This window comes from Melanerpes formicivorus, unplaced genomic scaffold (genome assembly GCF_026170545.1).
Source record: "Melanerpes formicivorus ecotype bairdi unplaced genomic scaffold, bMelFor1.0.p_v2 SCAF_458, whole genome shotgun sequence".
NCBI classification, from domain to species: Eukaryota; Metazoa; Chordata; class Aves; order Piciformes; family Picidae; genus Melanerpes; species Melanerpes formicivorus.
Genome location: NW_027142810.1, coordinates 109,814 through 127,813, shown reverse-complemented (window position 1 = coordinate 127,813; position 18,000 = coordinate 109,814). Strand labels below are relative to the sequence as shown.

The following is an 18,000-nucleotide window of genomic DNA, read 5'->3' as shown; positions in this document are numbered from 1 at the left end:
CATACACATTTGCTTTTGCCAGACCCTATGAGAACTTTCCTCCCACAGCATTTCACTGGCTGTGTCACAAACCTATATTCCTTTATTGCTCGCTTCTAAGGCACTTTTTCTTCATGAATAAAATCCAAGTTGTTTTAAACTCATGTGTGTAAAAAGATGAAGTTTCTACACCCAGATATGAATTTTACATGTTAGATTAGAAACAATATCCAGTGTTGGAATTTTTTGTGCTCTTCCTGAGTTGTTTTGGAGTGAGTTTTGGTTGGGCAGTTAGCAGCGGTAGCCTTACATTTCCCTTTTTAGTTGGAAAAAGCACATATATGCCCAAGACAGTTTTATTATTCAACATCTTTAGCTGTACTAGTGCCTACCAATAGAGCAAATGCTACCATGTATGTCTAGAATTGTGTGTGCATATTAAATTTTCCTGTTTATAAAGCCTTGAAGACCTATTCCAGAAAGGTTATTATTTTTCAGAACTTGTAAGTGGACCACATTGAGAATTGTGGTGAAAATTACCTTATTTTTCAGGGCTGTATTACAGGCCTTTCACAACACATGCAGGTTTAGCTCAGAATGTTCAGACCTCTTTCAGTTACACATTTTGCTATGGGCAGGATTTCCAAATCCACAGCTGTGCCAAAAATGCTCCATTCTTAGGAGCTATAAATGTCTATGTGTAACTCTTTATAAAATATAGAACTTGATATTTTCTATAAGAGTGTGGGTTTTTTCCAGTTACTGCTAGTTTCATCCACAGGATGAATAAGGGTACACTCACACTCCTTCTTACCACTTCCTCTTCAGACATTTCTTGCCATACTTGCACAAAACTTGCTTGCTTTTGCATCCTTCCTTTGTTCCTGTCTCATCTCAGGAAAAATAAAGGAGTCCAATGGAGTTTCCAATAAGCAGAAAACTTCTTTTGTGCCTTTTGTCGTTAAACTGTAAAAATTCAAGCTTTACACCAAATCCTGTACAAAACAAAATTCATTTGAGAGAAAGAACATAGCACAATTTTAAAAGAAACTGAGTATTGATTTTTAGATGCTAGAAATATCCAGAGATGGACAAAAATATAAATTTTTGCAGTGATGATTCATGTTTTGGAGTCTGAAGCATCCCCCTAAAGTACTAAAATAGATTTCATCCATGTATCCTATTCCATACTTGCCTACTGCAGAATTTCCATAGCTTTTGGTGCATTTTTTGCTGTGTTTTGGGTTTGTTATAGCAAAGATGTTCCTGTGAACACAGAGGTATATTCCTGCAGATGTCATCACAGTGGAGCCTGCTTGGCAGTATTACAGGAACTAATGAAGGTCCAGGGAACAGGGCAAGAATGGGTAATTTTTGCTGAGAAGAAAAGGTGACAACAAGAACATGTGAGGCTAGGAAAGAGTCTATGAGAGAGACAGATAGTTGAGGTGTTTAAGAAAAGCCTGGATGAGGCACTCAGTGCCATGTTCTGGTTGATTAGTTAGACTCGATGATCTTGGAGGTCTCTTCCAACCTGGCTGCTTCTGTCATTCTGTCACTGCTACTCCTGCTGGAACTCCCAATAGGTGCAGATTTGTGCAGGTACCAGCAGCAATGGCTGGTGAACACAACCTATCCTCTCACTTGATGGCAATAGGCTGGTGTGGGACAGCCAAGTCAAAGCTCTTTTTCTGACTTTTGGAGAGTCTTCTGGAATAGGTAAATCATTTTTCCTTACACCTGGGATTGCATGGTGGAAATGTAGGTGCTATCAGCCTGCCTTCTTGCAGAGTACTGGGTTCCAGAGATTGAAAAACAAAAGTCATGGCTCATTGTGAAGCACTGATAATAAAATTCACCTAAAATGGCAGGAGGCTTTTTCACCATGTGACATGCTAGTGATTCCAATTATTTCCTACATAGGCAGGAATGCCTTTTGTTTTCCAAAGACAGTACTCGGTTAGTTCCCGTAATGCTAGGGAGAACCAAGGATGTCCAGCACTTCTGAAAGTGAAGGTATTTCTATGTAGGTGGCTAACTTGAAGCTTCTGACAAAATGAGGGCTCCAAAAGTAGGTTTCTCATTCATGTGCACACAATGTAATCTATTATTATTGTGTAACAAAGATATGTGAGATATTCTTTCTGCCTTTATTTGTCCCTCTACAAGCTGGGTTACTGGGGTTGAGCTTTTTTGTCTAGACATCATCCATACTTTTGGATAAGGCAGTCATGCCAGGAGGGAGCCTCATCCCATATCCAAACAGGTATCCAAGATAAGTGAGGGTATTTACCTTCTGGAAGCATTTTTCTGTCTTCACTGACTCCAGCAGGAGGCTAGACAGCTTATAATAATGTCTGACTTTTAAAGAGCTAGCAATAGCTGAGAGGAAGTCTACCTAAACAGTGTGTACCTGCATGCTCACACCTTTTACAGTTTGAGGTCAAATGACAAAGTTAACATAACAAATCCAAATTTTATGTAAGTGTAACAGTGTTCTATACATTCTATGTATGTCTGCAACCCTAAAACATATGCTAACCATCACTAAAATATGCCGAGCTGGTGTGCTTTGCTTAGATTGTGGCACATGCAGTGAAAGGCATGTCACATGCCAGCATCTGACTTTGCTTGCTTCCCACTTTGACAATCACAGTAGTGCCTTCTGACAGGTCTTCCTCATCACTGACAGGTTTGCCACATACATCAAAGGCTTAAGCTTCTCTTTTTATTTTGAAAAGCTTCTGTTCTGCTTTGCTGTCTCACAGATGGAGTACTGAAACAATCAGTAAAATAACTGCTATCAATATTCGATCTGTCACAAGAAGTAAATTACATCTATGGATGAAAATAAGCTATTCAGTGATGCAAGATCAGTTCTTCAGCTGCTCTCTGCTTCCCATGTGTTGGAGGTGCACAGCCTAGATATGAGCACAGAAGTTAGGACTGATTTAAACCAGATAAGGCCAACTCTGATGTAGTACTGAAACTCTGTCTTATTTTTAGTCTCCTCTTTTTGCTTTGCAAATTCATTGGAAATGGACAGGTGCTGCACTGCACTGGTAATTCATAGAAGCTGAGACAGAAAAGTCTACCTACCTTGCAACTGTCTTATGTCAATTACTTTGGCTCCTTGTCCTTCCCTATGACATTTTAGTAGCTTTATCAGAACAGTGCAAAAGTTCCCAGTGATTTAACAGACAACCAAAATATAATGAACAGAGGCATATTTCAGTAACATATCTGAAATACTTTTGAATGACTCTGAACCATTTGTGCCAATAATCATCACAAAGTCAATATTAAAAAAGAAAATAATCCAATCTAAACATTTCTGCATTTGCAAGTTCTTTCCTAGTCTCTAAGGTAAATAAGTCAACTTTATCATGTTTTCAATTAATTTAAGCTGCATTGAGATTTTTGAAGAGACCTGTAGGTAAATTTGTTTCAGTATTATTTTTGACTGATGCACTCCAATGCAAGCTTGTTATCATCAGTAATGTTGTTGGATTTTTGTATCATTTTTGTTTTTTTCAGAAGCAGAGAGGATTCAGATGTTTTGCATGACAATCCAGGCATTAATAATGATTGTGTGATCGTGGTTTTGGAAAAATAACAAGACACTTCCTGGCTACCTATGTGAAGTTACATTTCTTAAGAAAACTAAGAATGAAGTCATTTTGATCTCTGATGGATGAAACTCATTGGAATGGAAACTAATATACATGAAGCAGAACAGAGCTCACCTTATCTTACATCTGCCAAGTGCCTGGGGACTCAAGAGGAAGCAAAGTATGAAGAATATCAAAGAAAGACAGAAAACCAGGCAAGTTCATCTGAATTTCAGAACATTTTACTGGAACCCAAGTTGAGTTTGCTGTCCACGTCATCCTTATTAGACCATAATGAGACATCCTTGCAACTTGGCACAGCTGCAGGGTGTGTCAATGACACTGATCAGTTTGAGACAAAGCACCTTTGTGAAGAAATACTCTGTTCTGCAAGGCACAAGCCAAAGGAAAATCCTGTAAACCTTCCTTTCCACACAGAATGGCCAGCCCTTACAGGAAAAAATTCAGACAAGAAACCTAAAAGGAGCCATGAGATCAGAGTCATAAAACACAAACCAAGTGCTATCACATTTTCTGATTTTGAGTTTTTACCACATGAAGCTAATACTAAACTCCGTATTTGTGAGGCAGGAGAAGCAGAAGAGTTTTCATCTGAAGAGGAAGAAGCAGGTTGTGGAGGTGATGATGATGTGTTTAGAGAACTGCCACTCTATGAGGTGTTTCCCAATGGTCTTCATAGAAGGAATGTTTCTCAAAGAAAGCAAGCTAAACATGAACTTACTAAATGCCAACACATCTGTCAGTTGGAAGACTGTGATAATCATTCTGACAAGGAATTGAAGGACCATGGCAAGGAAGAAAAACACTTGGAGCCAGAGGTAATACAATCTACTCTTTCTTTACAAGCATGTTTTAAGTATGTGGTATCATTTAAGTTTGGTTACAAGAGGGGAAGGAGTTGTGCAGATTCTTATACAGTGATAATTAGTGCGACTTGCATAATTAAAAAGATAAACATAGCAGGTTTTTACCTTAGACAAATCTATTACTTCAGATTTGCCACATTACTATTAGCCTGAACTTCAAACTTTGGCTTTCTGTTTTCTCTTGCTTGTTAAAATGGGAACACTGGCTGAGTTTCCCCTGCTTATACAAGGTCCTACACATACATCCATGTACAGGATATATTCCCTGAGTCTAGCAACTGTTCCAAAGGGACAGAACTCAGGTGTACTCTGAAAGTATATTTCTTCATACTGGAAAATGGCCTTTTTTAGCGCAGTGGCACCCTAGCACTACAGCCTCTAACCCACAGCACTGCTTATGGGGATGTTGAACTTCCTAGAAATCGAGCCCCACGTTGGGCGCATTCCCTTTGGGAACAACTCAGGTGGTTCAGTTGGTAGTGCATCAGACCCTTAATGGGGAAGGTCGTGAGTTTAAGCATGCAGTGGGCAGTAGTGTCCTCCTTAGTCTAGTCATGAGGTCTGTGGTGACCGGTTGGACTCTATGATCTTTGAGGTCCCTTCCAACCTTAGGAATACTGAATACTGAAATCTTATGCTAAATAACAGTGTTTTCTGTATTCTTATTTCATTAAAATTATGTGGAGGACACATTACAGTCTGGCCTATAACAAAATAAACTAAACACATTGTGATGCTCAATAAACCAATGTCTAAAATGAAAACAACAAGATTTAGAACAAAATGAAAACCACTCTGTAATAAAAATCATCCAACTATAACCTTTACAGGAAAAAAAAACCCACACCTGCTGAGTAAATTAGCTGTGGTTTTTTTGAACAAGGAGGAACACCAGTGAGTTCTCACTAGGCTGGAGAATAAGCAAGGCTTTCCCCTTGCTCCCAGCTGGTAACAAACCAAATGCCTGGAGCGAAATCAATGGAGAAGTTCAGCTCTAGTACAAAAATATGAAGTGACTCCAAATAGTGGGCAAAACAAACGCTTAAAATTCCAACGTTCCTGACCATGCAGCACAAATTAATCTTAAACTGCAGGTCAGGCATACCTTTCCTTCCTTTCCTTTCTCCTCCTTCAGCTTAAGAAAAAAAAAAAAAAAAGGTTATTTTCCATTGAAGTCTGCTCCATGCCTTGAAAATCAGGGTGGAGCTCTGTCTTTCACCTAGTGTGGTTTATCACAGTATCACTAAGGTTGGAAGAGACCTCAAAGATCATCGAGTCCAACCTGTCACCACAGACCTCATGACGAGACCATAGCACCAAGTGCCACGTCCAGTCCCCTCTTGAACACCTCCAGGGATGGTGACTCCACCACCTCCCTGGGCAGCACATTCCAATGATGAATGACTCTCTCCGTGAAGAACTTTCTCCTCACCTCGAGCCTAAACTTCCCCTGGTGCAGTTCTTTTACTTCTAGTACTGATATCAGAGTTGCTTCACTGATTTCTGATTAAATGAAAGAATTTGGACTATAATGCCCATATTAAGATAAAAACTATGGTCTACAATTCTTAATTACTTCTCCCCTTTAATACTAATCTATCTCCAGTCTGGGGGGAGTACTTCTGGCCTTAACTGAGTGGGAGGTTTTTGCTTTATTTCGTGCATATCTCAACTTTACTGCAGAAACTCACAAAGAAATAAGCCACATTTTTACACATTTTTCTCAGCAGCTAATATTAGAAAACCAAGGCTCAAAGCAAGCAGTTCACCTTTTGATGCAACACTGACCCTGATTCTTGTGACATGTGGTTTGTTAAATAATTGCATTGTTACTCTACGCAAAGCTAAGTTTTGCTTCCTCATCTACTCAGAAACACTCTCATTGATATAAATATAAATCAAAATGCATGCACAACATCCCTTGATTCTGTTCACTGAAGGTCATTCCCATAGATAAAAGGGAGAGGACAGGGGCTGTTGTCATTTAGTTTACTCTATGTCTAGGCCCTAAAATAAACTCAAGGATGCAGCTTGTAGTGCAAAATAATGGATTATAAATTGCCAGACAAGCATGCAAAATTACCTAGTAAATCTCAGAGAATGTGTCAAAACATTTCAAAAACTGTACAGATGCAATGATGCAGTCCTGCTTTTGATATATTTTTTTTCCCTATGTAAATAAGTATCTATCATTCTAGGAATGCCTACAAGAGAAAAAAAAAAAAAAGAAAAGGATTATCTTGTCTCTGAAATTTTAGCAGCTGTCACACTTCACTACTTAGACTAAAAATTTCCTCATGATTCTGGTCCAATCAAATGTATGGCACTGAGGCCATGGAAAAAACATCTGTCTGCTGGAAAGAAATTAACTAAATAAAGACAGCAGGGCGTAAAAATGTTGTCAAAAGCAACCATTACTGCAAAGCCTTATGTTTAAAAATAGTATAACAAACACATTTTTACTGGCCTGCATTAGGAATAGTGTGGCCAGCAGGAGCAGGGAAGTCATTGTGCCCCTGTACTCTGCATTGGTTAGGCTGCACCTTGAGTACTGTGTCCAGTTCTGGGCCCCTCAATTTAAGAAGGACATCGAGACACTTGAACATGTCCAGAGAAGGGCAACAAGGCTGGGGAGAGGCCTTGAACACAAGCCCTATGAGGAGAGGCTGAGGGAGCTGGGATTGTTTAGCCTGGAGAAGAGGAGGCTCAGGGGTGACCTCATTGCCCTCTACAACTACCTTAGTTATACTGTGATACCGTGATACATGTCCCCAGCCATACAGATACCAACTACCATACATAGCACCTTGATCCAGACCCTGGCTACATCCTTGCTAATAGAGTTCACAGTGAAACAGTGTTAAGATTTACCCTGCAGGGGCATTCCTAAGTAAGTACACTGGTTACTGTGTGCAAATCTCCTATTTTCTGTGTAGAAAAGAGGAAAGGCTGTCACCTTCTCCAGCCTGGGGAGCACTGGCACCAGTAGCAAAACCAGTGCCCAAATCTCTATTTAAATAGTTGTTACATTAATTTAAGTAATAATTGTTGAACTTCTTCCTTCATTCAAATCTCCCAACTACACCAAACATTAAACAAGTAGAGGGAAGATGGAAAAAATACACTTGTGTATGTTGCCAACTCTGTTGCAAGTGGAACAAACTCATTAAAGTAATTCCTACAATGGGGCCTAAAAAAAACCCTCAAAACTGTTTCTTGGGTTTTTTTTTTCCAAAGGCATACAACATCTTCCTGTTCTGAGTAGTACAAGATAAATGATACTTCTGTTCAGTTTATGAGTTCAGTCTGTCCTCTGGGTTTCCACCCTTAGATTGGTCCTACATGGATTTCCTGTGCTTTGTCCTTCTCAGGAGTCTTTAATCAGTGATACATTTAATGCACAAATAGAGTTCTTATATTAAAAATAGTATTTATTTCAACTGGGAAAGTAAAATTTCAATGATTTAAAAGCAATTATGTATACATACATGTCTGAAGTATTGTCCATGTTATTTCTCCTTTTGCAATGGTGATATAGGTATACATCATTGTAAGACAGCGTCTCCTTAAACACAACTGTGGCTTTTTGTGCTCTCAACATAGATTTGTCTTCTTTGCCCACTTTCCTTGAAGAACTCCCCATCTGTCTTAAATGAGATTTGTTTTTTTTTCATGTCTCATGTCCTTCTAATATTGTTTATGATACTTCATTTTGTTCTGTTCAGAGGTTTTGTCAACAAGTGGTATTTTGAGCCATTCTTAGTATCATAGTATCAGTCAGGGTTGGAAGGGACCACAAGGATCATCTAGTTCTAACCTTCCTGCCATGGGCAGGGACACCCCACACTACATCAGGCTGGCCAGAGCCTCATCCAGCCTGGTCTTAAACACCTCCAGGGACAGCGCCCCAACCACCTCCCTGGACAACCCATTCCAGGGCTTCACCACTCTCATGATGAAGAACTTCCTCCTCACATCCAGCCTGACTCTCCCCACCTCCAGCTTCATTCCATTCTTCCTTGCTTGTTTTACTTTAAGTCTTCATATTAAGCTACATACTCTGTGCATGCAGCCCACTCAGTATGCAGTGGTAATGAATTCTTTAGAACAGCTTCTGAAACAACATTTTTCTAGATCACTGTTTCTTCAAACTTTATTGCACCAGATGCAGCCAATAGATAAATTTAAACAGGAACTATTATGCAACATTACATCAGTAAACTTATCCTTTCACAGTCTCAAAGCAGCAAGTGTTACTTCCAGGAGTAGCATTTCAGTAAAGTAAAAAATGGAAGATATTTGTCAGATATTAGGCAAAAAGAAGTGTTATGAAATCATACCCTTGACAAAGCTAATTGTCATGGATTTTCCCTCACATCAGTGATTGTATACTTCAAATGCTTCCTGCTGCAAAAAGGCAAGCATAGTCTTACCAACATGGCAGCAAACTGGAAATCCTCTCTGGAACAGTTTCAAAGCATCTCTTTGGGAAGCCCATCTTAGCTTTTGGCTGCTCTTAGGGCATCCAAAAGGGTTTCTCTCATTGTTGACATTATTTATAGCATCTATATGAGTTGTCTCAGCTTCCTCTATCATATCAGAGAGAGAAGGCAGCAAACAAGGAAGCCCATGTGGTGGCAAGGAACCTCTTAGAGCTAACCATCTAGGTGCCCATCTGCAGCCTTCTGGTGTCTGCAGCTTCATGATGTCGTGTACAAGTTATTTCTCCCCACTGGACATTCAAGGTATTCTAAATGAGTCCTCTTATAGCTGCTCCTTGATGGCACAGTCTCCTCTTTCTGAAACCTATCTGGAAAGGTTGAAGAATTAACTGTTGGCAAGAGTTACATATAGGTGTAAATTCTAGGAGAATCCTAGAAAAAATAATTGTTTCTTAAAGAACCAAGAGTCTTTCCTAACTCAGAGGAATTCATTAAGGAAGCTTCTCTCATACTGTTTTCCCCTTCACTCAACCACATCTGCTGTGTAAGCTTGTGCACAGCATGTCAGGCCTGCAGCATCAGATCTGCTAGCCCTTACACATGAACCTGGGAAACCTTTCATGGCCATGAGTTGCACACATATTTACATCATGCCTTTTTCAACATGTTTAGGAAGATATAAACTAAACCTCCTTGTTACTTCAAAGCAAGATGCTGATGGTCTAATATTTGTGTTGAACGTTACACAGCTCAGCTGTGTCAAAGAGTGAGATACCACACCCTAAGAGTAACAGAGACAAGATGACCCAAACAGATAATTCAGGTAATTAAGGTAGTATTCACAGTGAATAGCTTTGTCAAGATTTGACTTTTGGAGGAGGCTGCACAGTCATGGGAGTGACCAGTCTTGGTGTGCACTGGGTGATATTAATGAGGTACCTGTGGCACCACATTTCACCATAAGTCAGTCTTTGTTTTAAGTAAAACTGTAGTGTTCTAAAGGGGGTTTGTGAATGCTCCATTACGTTTGACATTCAAAGCTAAGGCAGCTGAACTATGGAAATGGTTATAGAGAACTTTCCTGGGAGGAAGATGGATGATCTGACTTTCCACTTTCCTTCATTATTCACTCATTTTCATCTGTTTCCCTGTTCTATGCTTGTTCTACAGTTAGGTAAATGTTATCCTCATTATACAATCATTACTGAGTGACAAGTTTGATAACCATTTTATCAGCTTGGACCATGATAGTTCAGATGCAGACTGCAGTAATTTGCTGAGATGTAATACTGAAGTTTCTCTAGCATCTGTCCCACATTTTGTCTGCTTCTGGGCTGTGTTTTCATTCTTTTGACAAACACCAGAAGCTCACCAAAGGACAAGACAAGATAAATAGACAAGACATGCAGGAGGAGATAAATCCACAAATCTCTACTCAAAGCCACCGTTTTTGAAGTTAATTATTATTTTTTTTTAAATACAGAATCATAGAAACATAGAATGGTTTGGGGTTGGAAAGGAGATGTATTAATCTGTGTTCTAAATATTTTAATCAAGTAATCATACCCAGTGAAAGCAATCAGAAAGTTTTAAGTCTTTGGCAATTAATTTGCTCCATTAACAGTACACTGAATCCATTCATTCAATTTAAATTATTAAAACAAAGTAGTAGTCAAGCTACAACTATCATCAATAACTGGATCTGCCAAAATAAACTACTTACCCTTATATTTAGATGGCTTGAACTCTGTATTCCTGTTCCATACCTTGCTTAGCCACTCTGAAGCACTTTTCTAAAAGGTACTTTGCTGTTTTCATTAATGAGGCACTGGAACTTAGGTGGAATTTAAAGTATCTGAAAATTACCCTGCAATAGTTTCTTGTTCTCTATTTCAGTTGTACAAGAGCAAAAATTAGTAAAGAACATATTAGATTGAAGCATAAATTCCTTCTCCCATTCCTCCCATACTTTGGAATTTTGCTCTTCTCTTTATTCTATGAAACTGAAACTTCAAAACTAGAGGAAGAGAATGGTTGCAAACTTGTGATGACTTCTTCATGCAGAATAATACCAGTTTTATTATCTCCTTTTTGTCATCATCTGCAGACCGGGGATGTCTAATCAGGTAGGAGAGTCAAGTGCTGAAATAACAATACCCAGGGAGAAGGGAGTAGGAAGTTAAGGGGGGAAGAAAATTGATAATTACTTGCCTAAGAGAGGAGTAATACACTGAGCTTTGTACATTCTAATTTCCTTTGTGTGTCTATGAGATTTGCACTTTCTGTATTTCCATTTTACATCCCCTAGAGCTGATAGGTGGTGCCATGGTGATTTGAACTTTACAGCATTTGTAGCATTTGTTTGTTTTGTGCCTGCTTGAAATAGGTCTTGGAGAACTGCTGATTACTTATTATTGGTCAATAAATAACCACAATTAACTCTAATAAAGACAGATAAAAATGGTGACAGATAAATGGTGTCTTACAGACCTCAATTATTGAGTTGAAAGAATCTTTTATTAATTTCATAAATTTGAGAGGCTAATGATGAACACAGCATTTTGGATTGAGTACATTTTTCTCTAGCCTCACTATTCCAAATAATGCCACTTCCCATTAGGGTAAGGCATTTGTTGTGTCCTACTTACTGTGAATGAAGGGAGAAGTAAGTTCATATTTGCACCTTACTTGGTGGAAATTAGCTGCATGGTAGTTTCTACTGCAAAATTATAGGAACTTTAGAGAATAACAATAAGGTTAAAACAGAAAATAGTAACTTAAGGATGTAGCAAAAGGTCATATTAAAGAGAATTGTTATGTTGGGAAAATGTAGGAAAATATGTGGATACTATCAAAGTGACTGTCTTTTATTTCTTCAGTATACATGCATGTGGCTTCCATGTTTTAATAAACATGCATGATCCATTGTTCTTTAATAAATTAAAAAAAAAAACAACAAAGTATATGCCCCCAAAAAAGATTCACTTTAGTGCCATCAGCAGATACCTGTCTTTCAAGTCACACGATTGTCTTCACCATGCTCAGTGGCTGCAGGGTTCAAGCTATAGCAAACACAGGCATTCTGGTTTTGTGAGCAATATCCTATAAACTGTTTTTAGCAGTCCCAGCTTGGGCTCTGCCAACAGCACGCTGAAGAAAAGCTGTAATACAAGGGAATAAAATATATCCTTGTTCAATAGCAGAAGTGATAACATTTCATGCGATGGGTGGATTAGCACTCAAAAAATTCAGTCTTGCAGTTGACCCTTCACGTAGTTTGAAATAATTTGTAGCGAAAAATATCATCAGTTTGCAAAAATGTGTAGTGTATTGTAAATAGCACCCATATAGTGAAAATCTGGGAAAATTAAAATTGCAGGACAAACTTATAAAAGCCAATCAGATCATTAGTCAAAAAGTCAACTCACCTAGACTTTCAAACTCCTTCAGAAGATTTTAAAAGTACATGTTAGTTTGGTGCTGTAAGGTGGAATTAGAGAGGGTGAGATTATTAAGTTGTGTTGCACAGTGTGAAACTCTTGGGCTGCTCAAGTTAATGTGTAAAACTTTGACCCATAAGTAGTTTTCATGACATTGTGAGAGATCTTTAGATAAGTGGTTTCCAAAATGTGACTGCCTGCTACTAGTATCTGACACAGGCTTTATGCTGCCCATGCTAGCTGTAGCTATCCTACTGAAAATATACTGTGTTGCCAATGAATTTTATTGCACAGATTCATTGTGGTCCCATGCACATACACTAAGGGGCTCTATGAAGAGTATTCATGTGTGGTTTATAATTATTCTTAAAGCTTCAGCAGAATAGTTAGCACAGTTGGTGTATTATACTAGGACTATGAAAAATTATCAGGGGGTTGGAGCACCTCTCCTATGAAGACAGGCTGAGGGAACTGGGGTTATTCAGCCTGGAGAAGAGAAGGCTCCAGGGAGACCTAATAGCAGCCTACCAATACCTGAAGGGGGCCTACAAGAAGGATGGAGAGAAACTGTTTACAAAGGCCTGTAGTGATAGGACAAGGGGCAATGGTTTCAAACTGGAGAAGAGTAGATTTAGATTGGATGTTAGGAACAAGTTCTTTACCATGAGGTAGTGGAACACTGAAACAGGTTGCTCAGGGAGGTGTTGAGGCCCCATCCCTGAAGATACTGAAAGTGAGGCTCTGGGCAACCTGATCTAGTTAAGGATACACTGCTTACTGCAGAGACCATTGGACTAGATGACCTTTGGAGGTACTTTCCAATCCAGACCATTCTATGATTCTATGATTCTAAAAGGGGAGAATATCCAGACAATGACTCCTTTATTTGTTGTGGGTTGAATACTTCAGAATCACATGGCCACCTCAGGAAACAGAAATATTACTATTGCTCTTGCCTGAAAACATAAAAAAAAGAGATGTATTTAAGGTCACACTAAGCCCATAAAAAAAAAGTAGAAATATATCAAGATTCTTTACATAGATCTGAAAATATCTGGAACCTGTGCAATGTGAGGCCATTCAAGCATTTCATGTACCTCTGCAGAAGTAGAGGAAAAGTCAACCTAAAATAAACACTGTCTAAATCAAGGCTCTGATGAACTACATTCCTGTCAAAGCACAGGAATAGGCACCTGCAAGAATTACAGACTGGGTCTAAGGCGGGGTGGGGGGAGCGCAGAACAAACATGTAGAAATCTATAAATCTGCTTACCATTGAAATTAAGGTGCAGATAGAAATTCTGGATAAGATGTGGGATGGGCAGTAAGCAGAACAATTTGTGAGACCACAAACTTACTCAAGAGATGAGGGAACCAGATTGAGTTGCATTTTTAAGTGTTTGGCTGATAGGCAAGCATTTGGTATGTTTTTCAAGTCCAGCAATATAGCAAGCTTGAGCACAAGCCCTATGAGGAGGGGCTGAGGGAGCTGAGATTGTTTAGCCTGGAGAAGAGGAGGCTCAGGGGAGACCTCATTGCTCTCTACAACTACCTGAAGGGAGGTTGTAGCCAGGAGGGGGTTGGTCTCTTCTCCCAGGCAACCAGCACCAGAGCAAGAGGACATAATCTCAAACTGCGCCAGGGGAAGTTTAGGCTCAAGGTAAGGAGAAAGTTTTCACACAGAGAGTTGTTCGCCATTAGAAGGAGCTGCTCAGGGAGGTGGTGGAGTCACTGTCCCTGGAGGTGTTCAAAAAGGGATTGGACGTGGCACTTGAAGCCATGGTTTAGTAGTCATGAGGTCTTGGGTGACAGGTTGGACTTGATGATCTTTGAGGTCTTTTCCAATCTTATTGATTCTATGATTCTATGATAATTCTAAGCTGCAAGATAGCAAAAAAAAATACACCACCACACAAAACCAGAAACAGAATTAACAAGCTCATAAAGTATATTTCTTACTACAGCAAAGTTCTTGAATAGAGTAAGCAAAATGAGTTACAAATTTCCTAATACACACAATAATCCCACTGGAAGTTTGTGGTACTTACTGTAAGACATTTAGGTGCTTTTGAAGATTCTTCCTAGGTAATATAAGCCCAGTTAATAAAATCATTATATAGTATCATAGTATCAGTCAGGGTCGGAAGGGACCACAAGGATCATTTAGTTCCAACCCCCCTGCCATGGGCAGGGACACCCCGCACTACATCAGGCTGGCCAGAGCCTCATCCAGCCTGATCTTAAACACCTCCAGGGACAGGGCCTCAACCACCTCCCTGGACAACCCATTCCAGGGCTTCACCACTCTCATGGTGAAGAACTTCCTCCTCACGTCCAGATTATAGTGATATAGCCAGCAGCCTTCTGTCCTTTGTGTGAAAATCCCATAAAACAATGTTAGCTTGATATTGTAATGGACATATTTCCTTGGTAGTACCATGAGACCACAGACTGTGCCCAGGGATGTATGATCATTCTGATATTGCCACAACATATAACCAGAAATCTGTGTGAACACTGAGGCCTAAGTTTGAAACAAACTCAGAGAAATTTAAAAACTTTAAAAACATATAGTCAACTTCATAGCAATCTTAGGACAATAGATCTGAGATTTCATTTTGCAAAGTTTTTGTGTGGTTATTTTCTGTGGGAGAGAATGTCATCACCCTCAAGACTTTTCTTAACTATCACTCCAATTATGGAGCACTCTAAAATGTAGTAAAACTAGAAATAGTCTACTTTTACCTATCCAAATTTTTGTCCAAACTAGAAGGCTTACTTAGTTTTGAATTACCTCAGAGTGAAGATTTTGCAGCACAGTGAAGGTAAACCTCCTCAGAAATACATTAGAGTTCTGAGAAATAAAATGTACAGGACAGTGAGTTCAGCACCTGCATTTGAAGCATTTTTCATCCAGAAATTGCCTGCAGTAAAATCTCACCAGACTTTTGTATTGTACTACTGGGCTCTCTTTATCTGTGCTTTCTACGGATTCTGAAATTCCCTGGCATTTAGACTTTCAATCTAATGTTTCAAAAATCTAATCTGGCATAGGTAATGTTGTTGTGTCAAAGATTTAACAGCTTCTTTGTATTTTTTTATATACAAAGAAGATATTACATAGAATATAAGATCTCCAAGAAAAGACTGGATGAGGCACTTAGTGCCATGGTCTAGTTGATTGGATGAGGCTGGGTGATGGGTTGGACTGGATGAACTTGGAGGTCTCTTCCAACCTGGTTGATTCTTCAACTCTATGATTCTATTTGTGCAACTGAGTATAAGCTATCCAGTAAACAGATGGGATGATATATACCTATCAGTTATTATTCCTCTGTGTCCAATCTGTAACTTTATTTACCTTTTACTCTAAGTCTATGGAGAATCCCTACTCTTATTTTACAATCAGGAACTGAGTTGAAGTTCCAGCTTCAAACCATAACAATACCATACATCAAGACCAAAAGTACACAAAGCCAGTAGCTAGGATATACAGACTGCTTTTTATTAACAGCATGCCTGACCAAGATCAGTGTCCATACTGAGAGAAAGCAGAGTACCAAGTATGTGTGCAACTAATCATTTAGAGTCCAAGAGTTTACCTCAAGCTGTACTTTTATCTGCTCTGTTATCAGTTTATTAAATTACAAATAACTGTAGATGCAGATGTCTATAAAAAGATCATGTTTGAGAGATGAAAGATGATTAAACTAATTTTGTCCTGGAAGACAAAAATACTCCACAGATCCTTTATAAAAAAAAACACAATTAAAAGTTACAGTATTACCATATATCTCTCATGCAAGAGGGCATTCAAGATAGCCTTCCACTTTGTGTTTTGTGTAGTACAGATGTCTTGTAAGGACTTAACCCGTTTTAGTCTTATCTTGGGGGACATATAATGGGATGGTATTTAACAAGTCCAAGTGCCGAGTGCTGCACTTTGGCTATGGCAATCCCATGCAGAGCTACAGGCTGGGGTCGGAGTGGCTGGAGAGCTCCCAAACACAGAGGGACCTGGGGGTGCTGATCGACAGCCACTTGAATATGAGAGCCAGCAGTGTGCCCAGCTGGCCAAGAGGGCCAATGGCATCCTGGCCTGCATTAGGAATAGTGTGGCCAGCAGGAGCAGGGAAGTCATTGTGCCCCTGTACTCTGCTTTGGTTAGGCCGCACCTTGATTACTGTGTCCAGTTCTGGGCCCCTCAGTTTAAGAAGGACATTGAGACACTTGAAGGTGTCCAGAGAAGGGCAACAAGGCTGGTGAGCGGCCTTGAGCACAAGCCCTATGAGGAGAGGCTGAGGGAGGTGGGATTGTTTAGCCTGGAGAAGAGGAGGCTCAGGGGTGACCTCATTGCCCTCTACAACTACCTGAGGGGTGGTTGTGGCCGGGAAGGGGTTGGTCTCTTCTCCCAGGCAACCAGCACCAGAACAAGGGGACACAGTCTCAAGCTGCGCCAGGGGAGGTTTAGGTGAGGAGGAAGTTCTTCACCGAGCGAGTCATTCGTCATTGGAATGGGCTGCCCAGGGAGGTGGTTGAGTCACCATCCCTGGAGGCGTTCAAGAGGAGATTGGACGTGGCACTTGGTGCCATGGTCTAGTCATGGGGTCTGTGTTGATAGGTTGAACTCGATGATCCTCGAGGTCCTTTCCAACCTAAGTGATACTGTGATAATACACTGAAGGAAATAAAAACAAATACATTTAAAAAAATAAGGAAAGGAATGCTAAAAGAGATAAATGGGTTTAAAAAGACTTAGTAGGAAACCCCCAGTATTCCAAGCTACCAGAGATGAACTCATTTTTTTCTGAAATAAAGGAACAGTGTATTATACAGCTTCAGAAAATGCTCTTGAAACTCAGCTTTTCAGGCATAACAAAGCCTGCATTTTGTATGTGAATGTCAGAAAACTCTAAAATGGCCACTTCAGTGTTCTCACATAAAACTTCTTTAAATAAAAGAATTCACCATGAATACAAACAATAAATAGCAGCAAACTCTAAAGTAGTAAGTACTGATATAGGTTAGATTGCGTACATTCACCATTTTTATCTCTGATCACATTCTCTTGTGTGCAAGTTTTACAGTTCTGTATAAAGTTCTTAAGAGGATCAGCCTAAGCTGTATTAAACAGAATGTAGATATTTAAGATTAAAAATACTGGACTTTCTTGATGGGTCTTCTTTAGTATTTGGAAATTATGTTCACATGGTTGCACATGCTAAGGCGTGGTCATACAAGCAGCTCAGGATACATAGCATTTAATTTCAGTGCAAATAAAAATGAATGTTAAAGAGTTGCAAGTATGGGGTTGAAAACTGCAAAACTAAGAAGGAAAATTTAGTTTGTGCAGCTGATTTAAAGGTGGTAGTGTTTAAACAAACAAAAAACCCCAACAAACAAACAACTTCTAGGTATAGTAAGACAAATAAAAGCACTCAGGATTGCAAAGTAATTAGTTTTAATTTTTGGGTTACTCTAGTTCAGGAAAAAACTCTCCAATGATTGAAAATTCTCCATGACAGTGAATGATTCCTTAGCCTGGGTGTGGTATGTTAGAAGCCTCCAGCAGCCTGCTAGGTGGGCTACTAAGGAGCTTGTATAGCTTTACTGGCAGGTAAAGGTATTTTCCCCAGAGGAA

General features: G+C 39.5%; 1 protein-coding gene across 1 annotated transcript in view; it reads left to right on the top strand.

Moving 5' to 3' along the window:
• The first annotated feature begins 3,520 nt into the window (after window positions 1-3,520).
• LOC137459922 (uncharacterized) overlaps window positions 3,521-18,000 on the top strand; it is a 92,535-nt gene continuing 78,055 nt past the window's right edge. Inside the window, exon 1 of the mRNA XM_068170606.1 lies at window positions 3,521-4,429. Within this exon, the coding sequence (XP_068026707.1) occupies window positions 3,674-4,429 (756 nt within the window). The 5' untranslated portion in view covers window positions 3,521-3,673. The remainder of the gene's footprint in view (window positions 4,430-18,000) is intronic.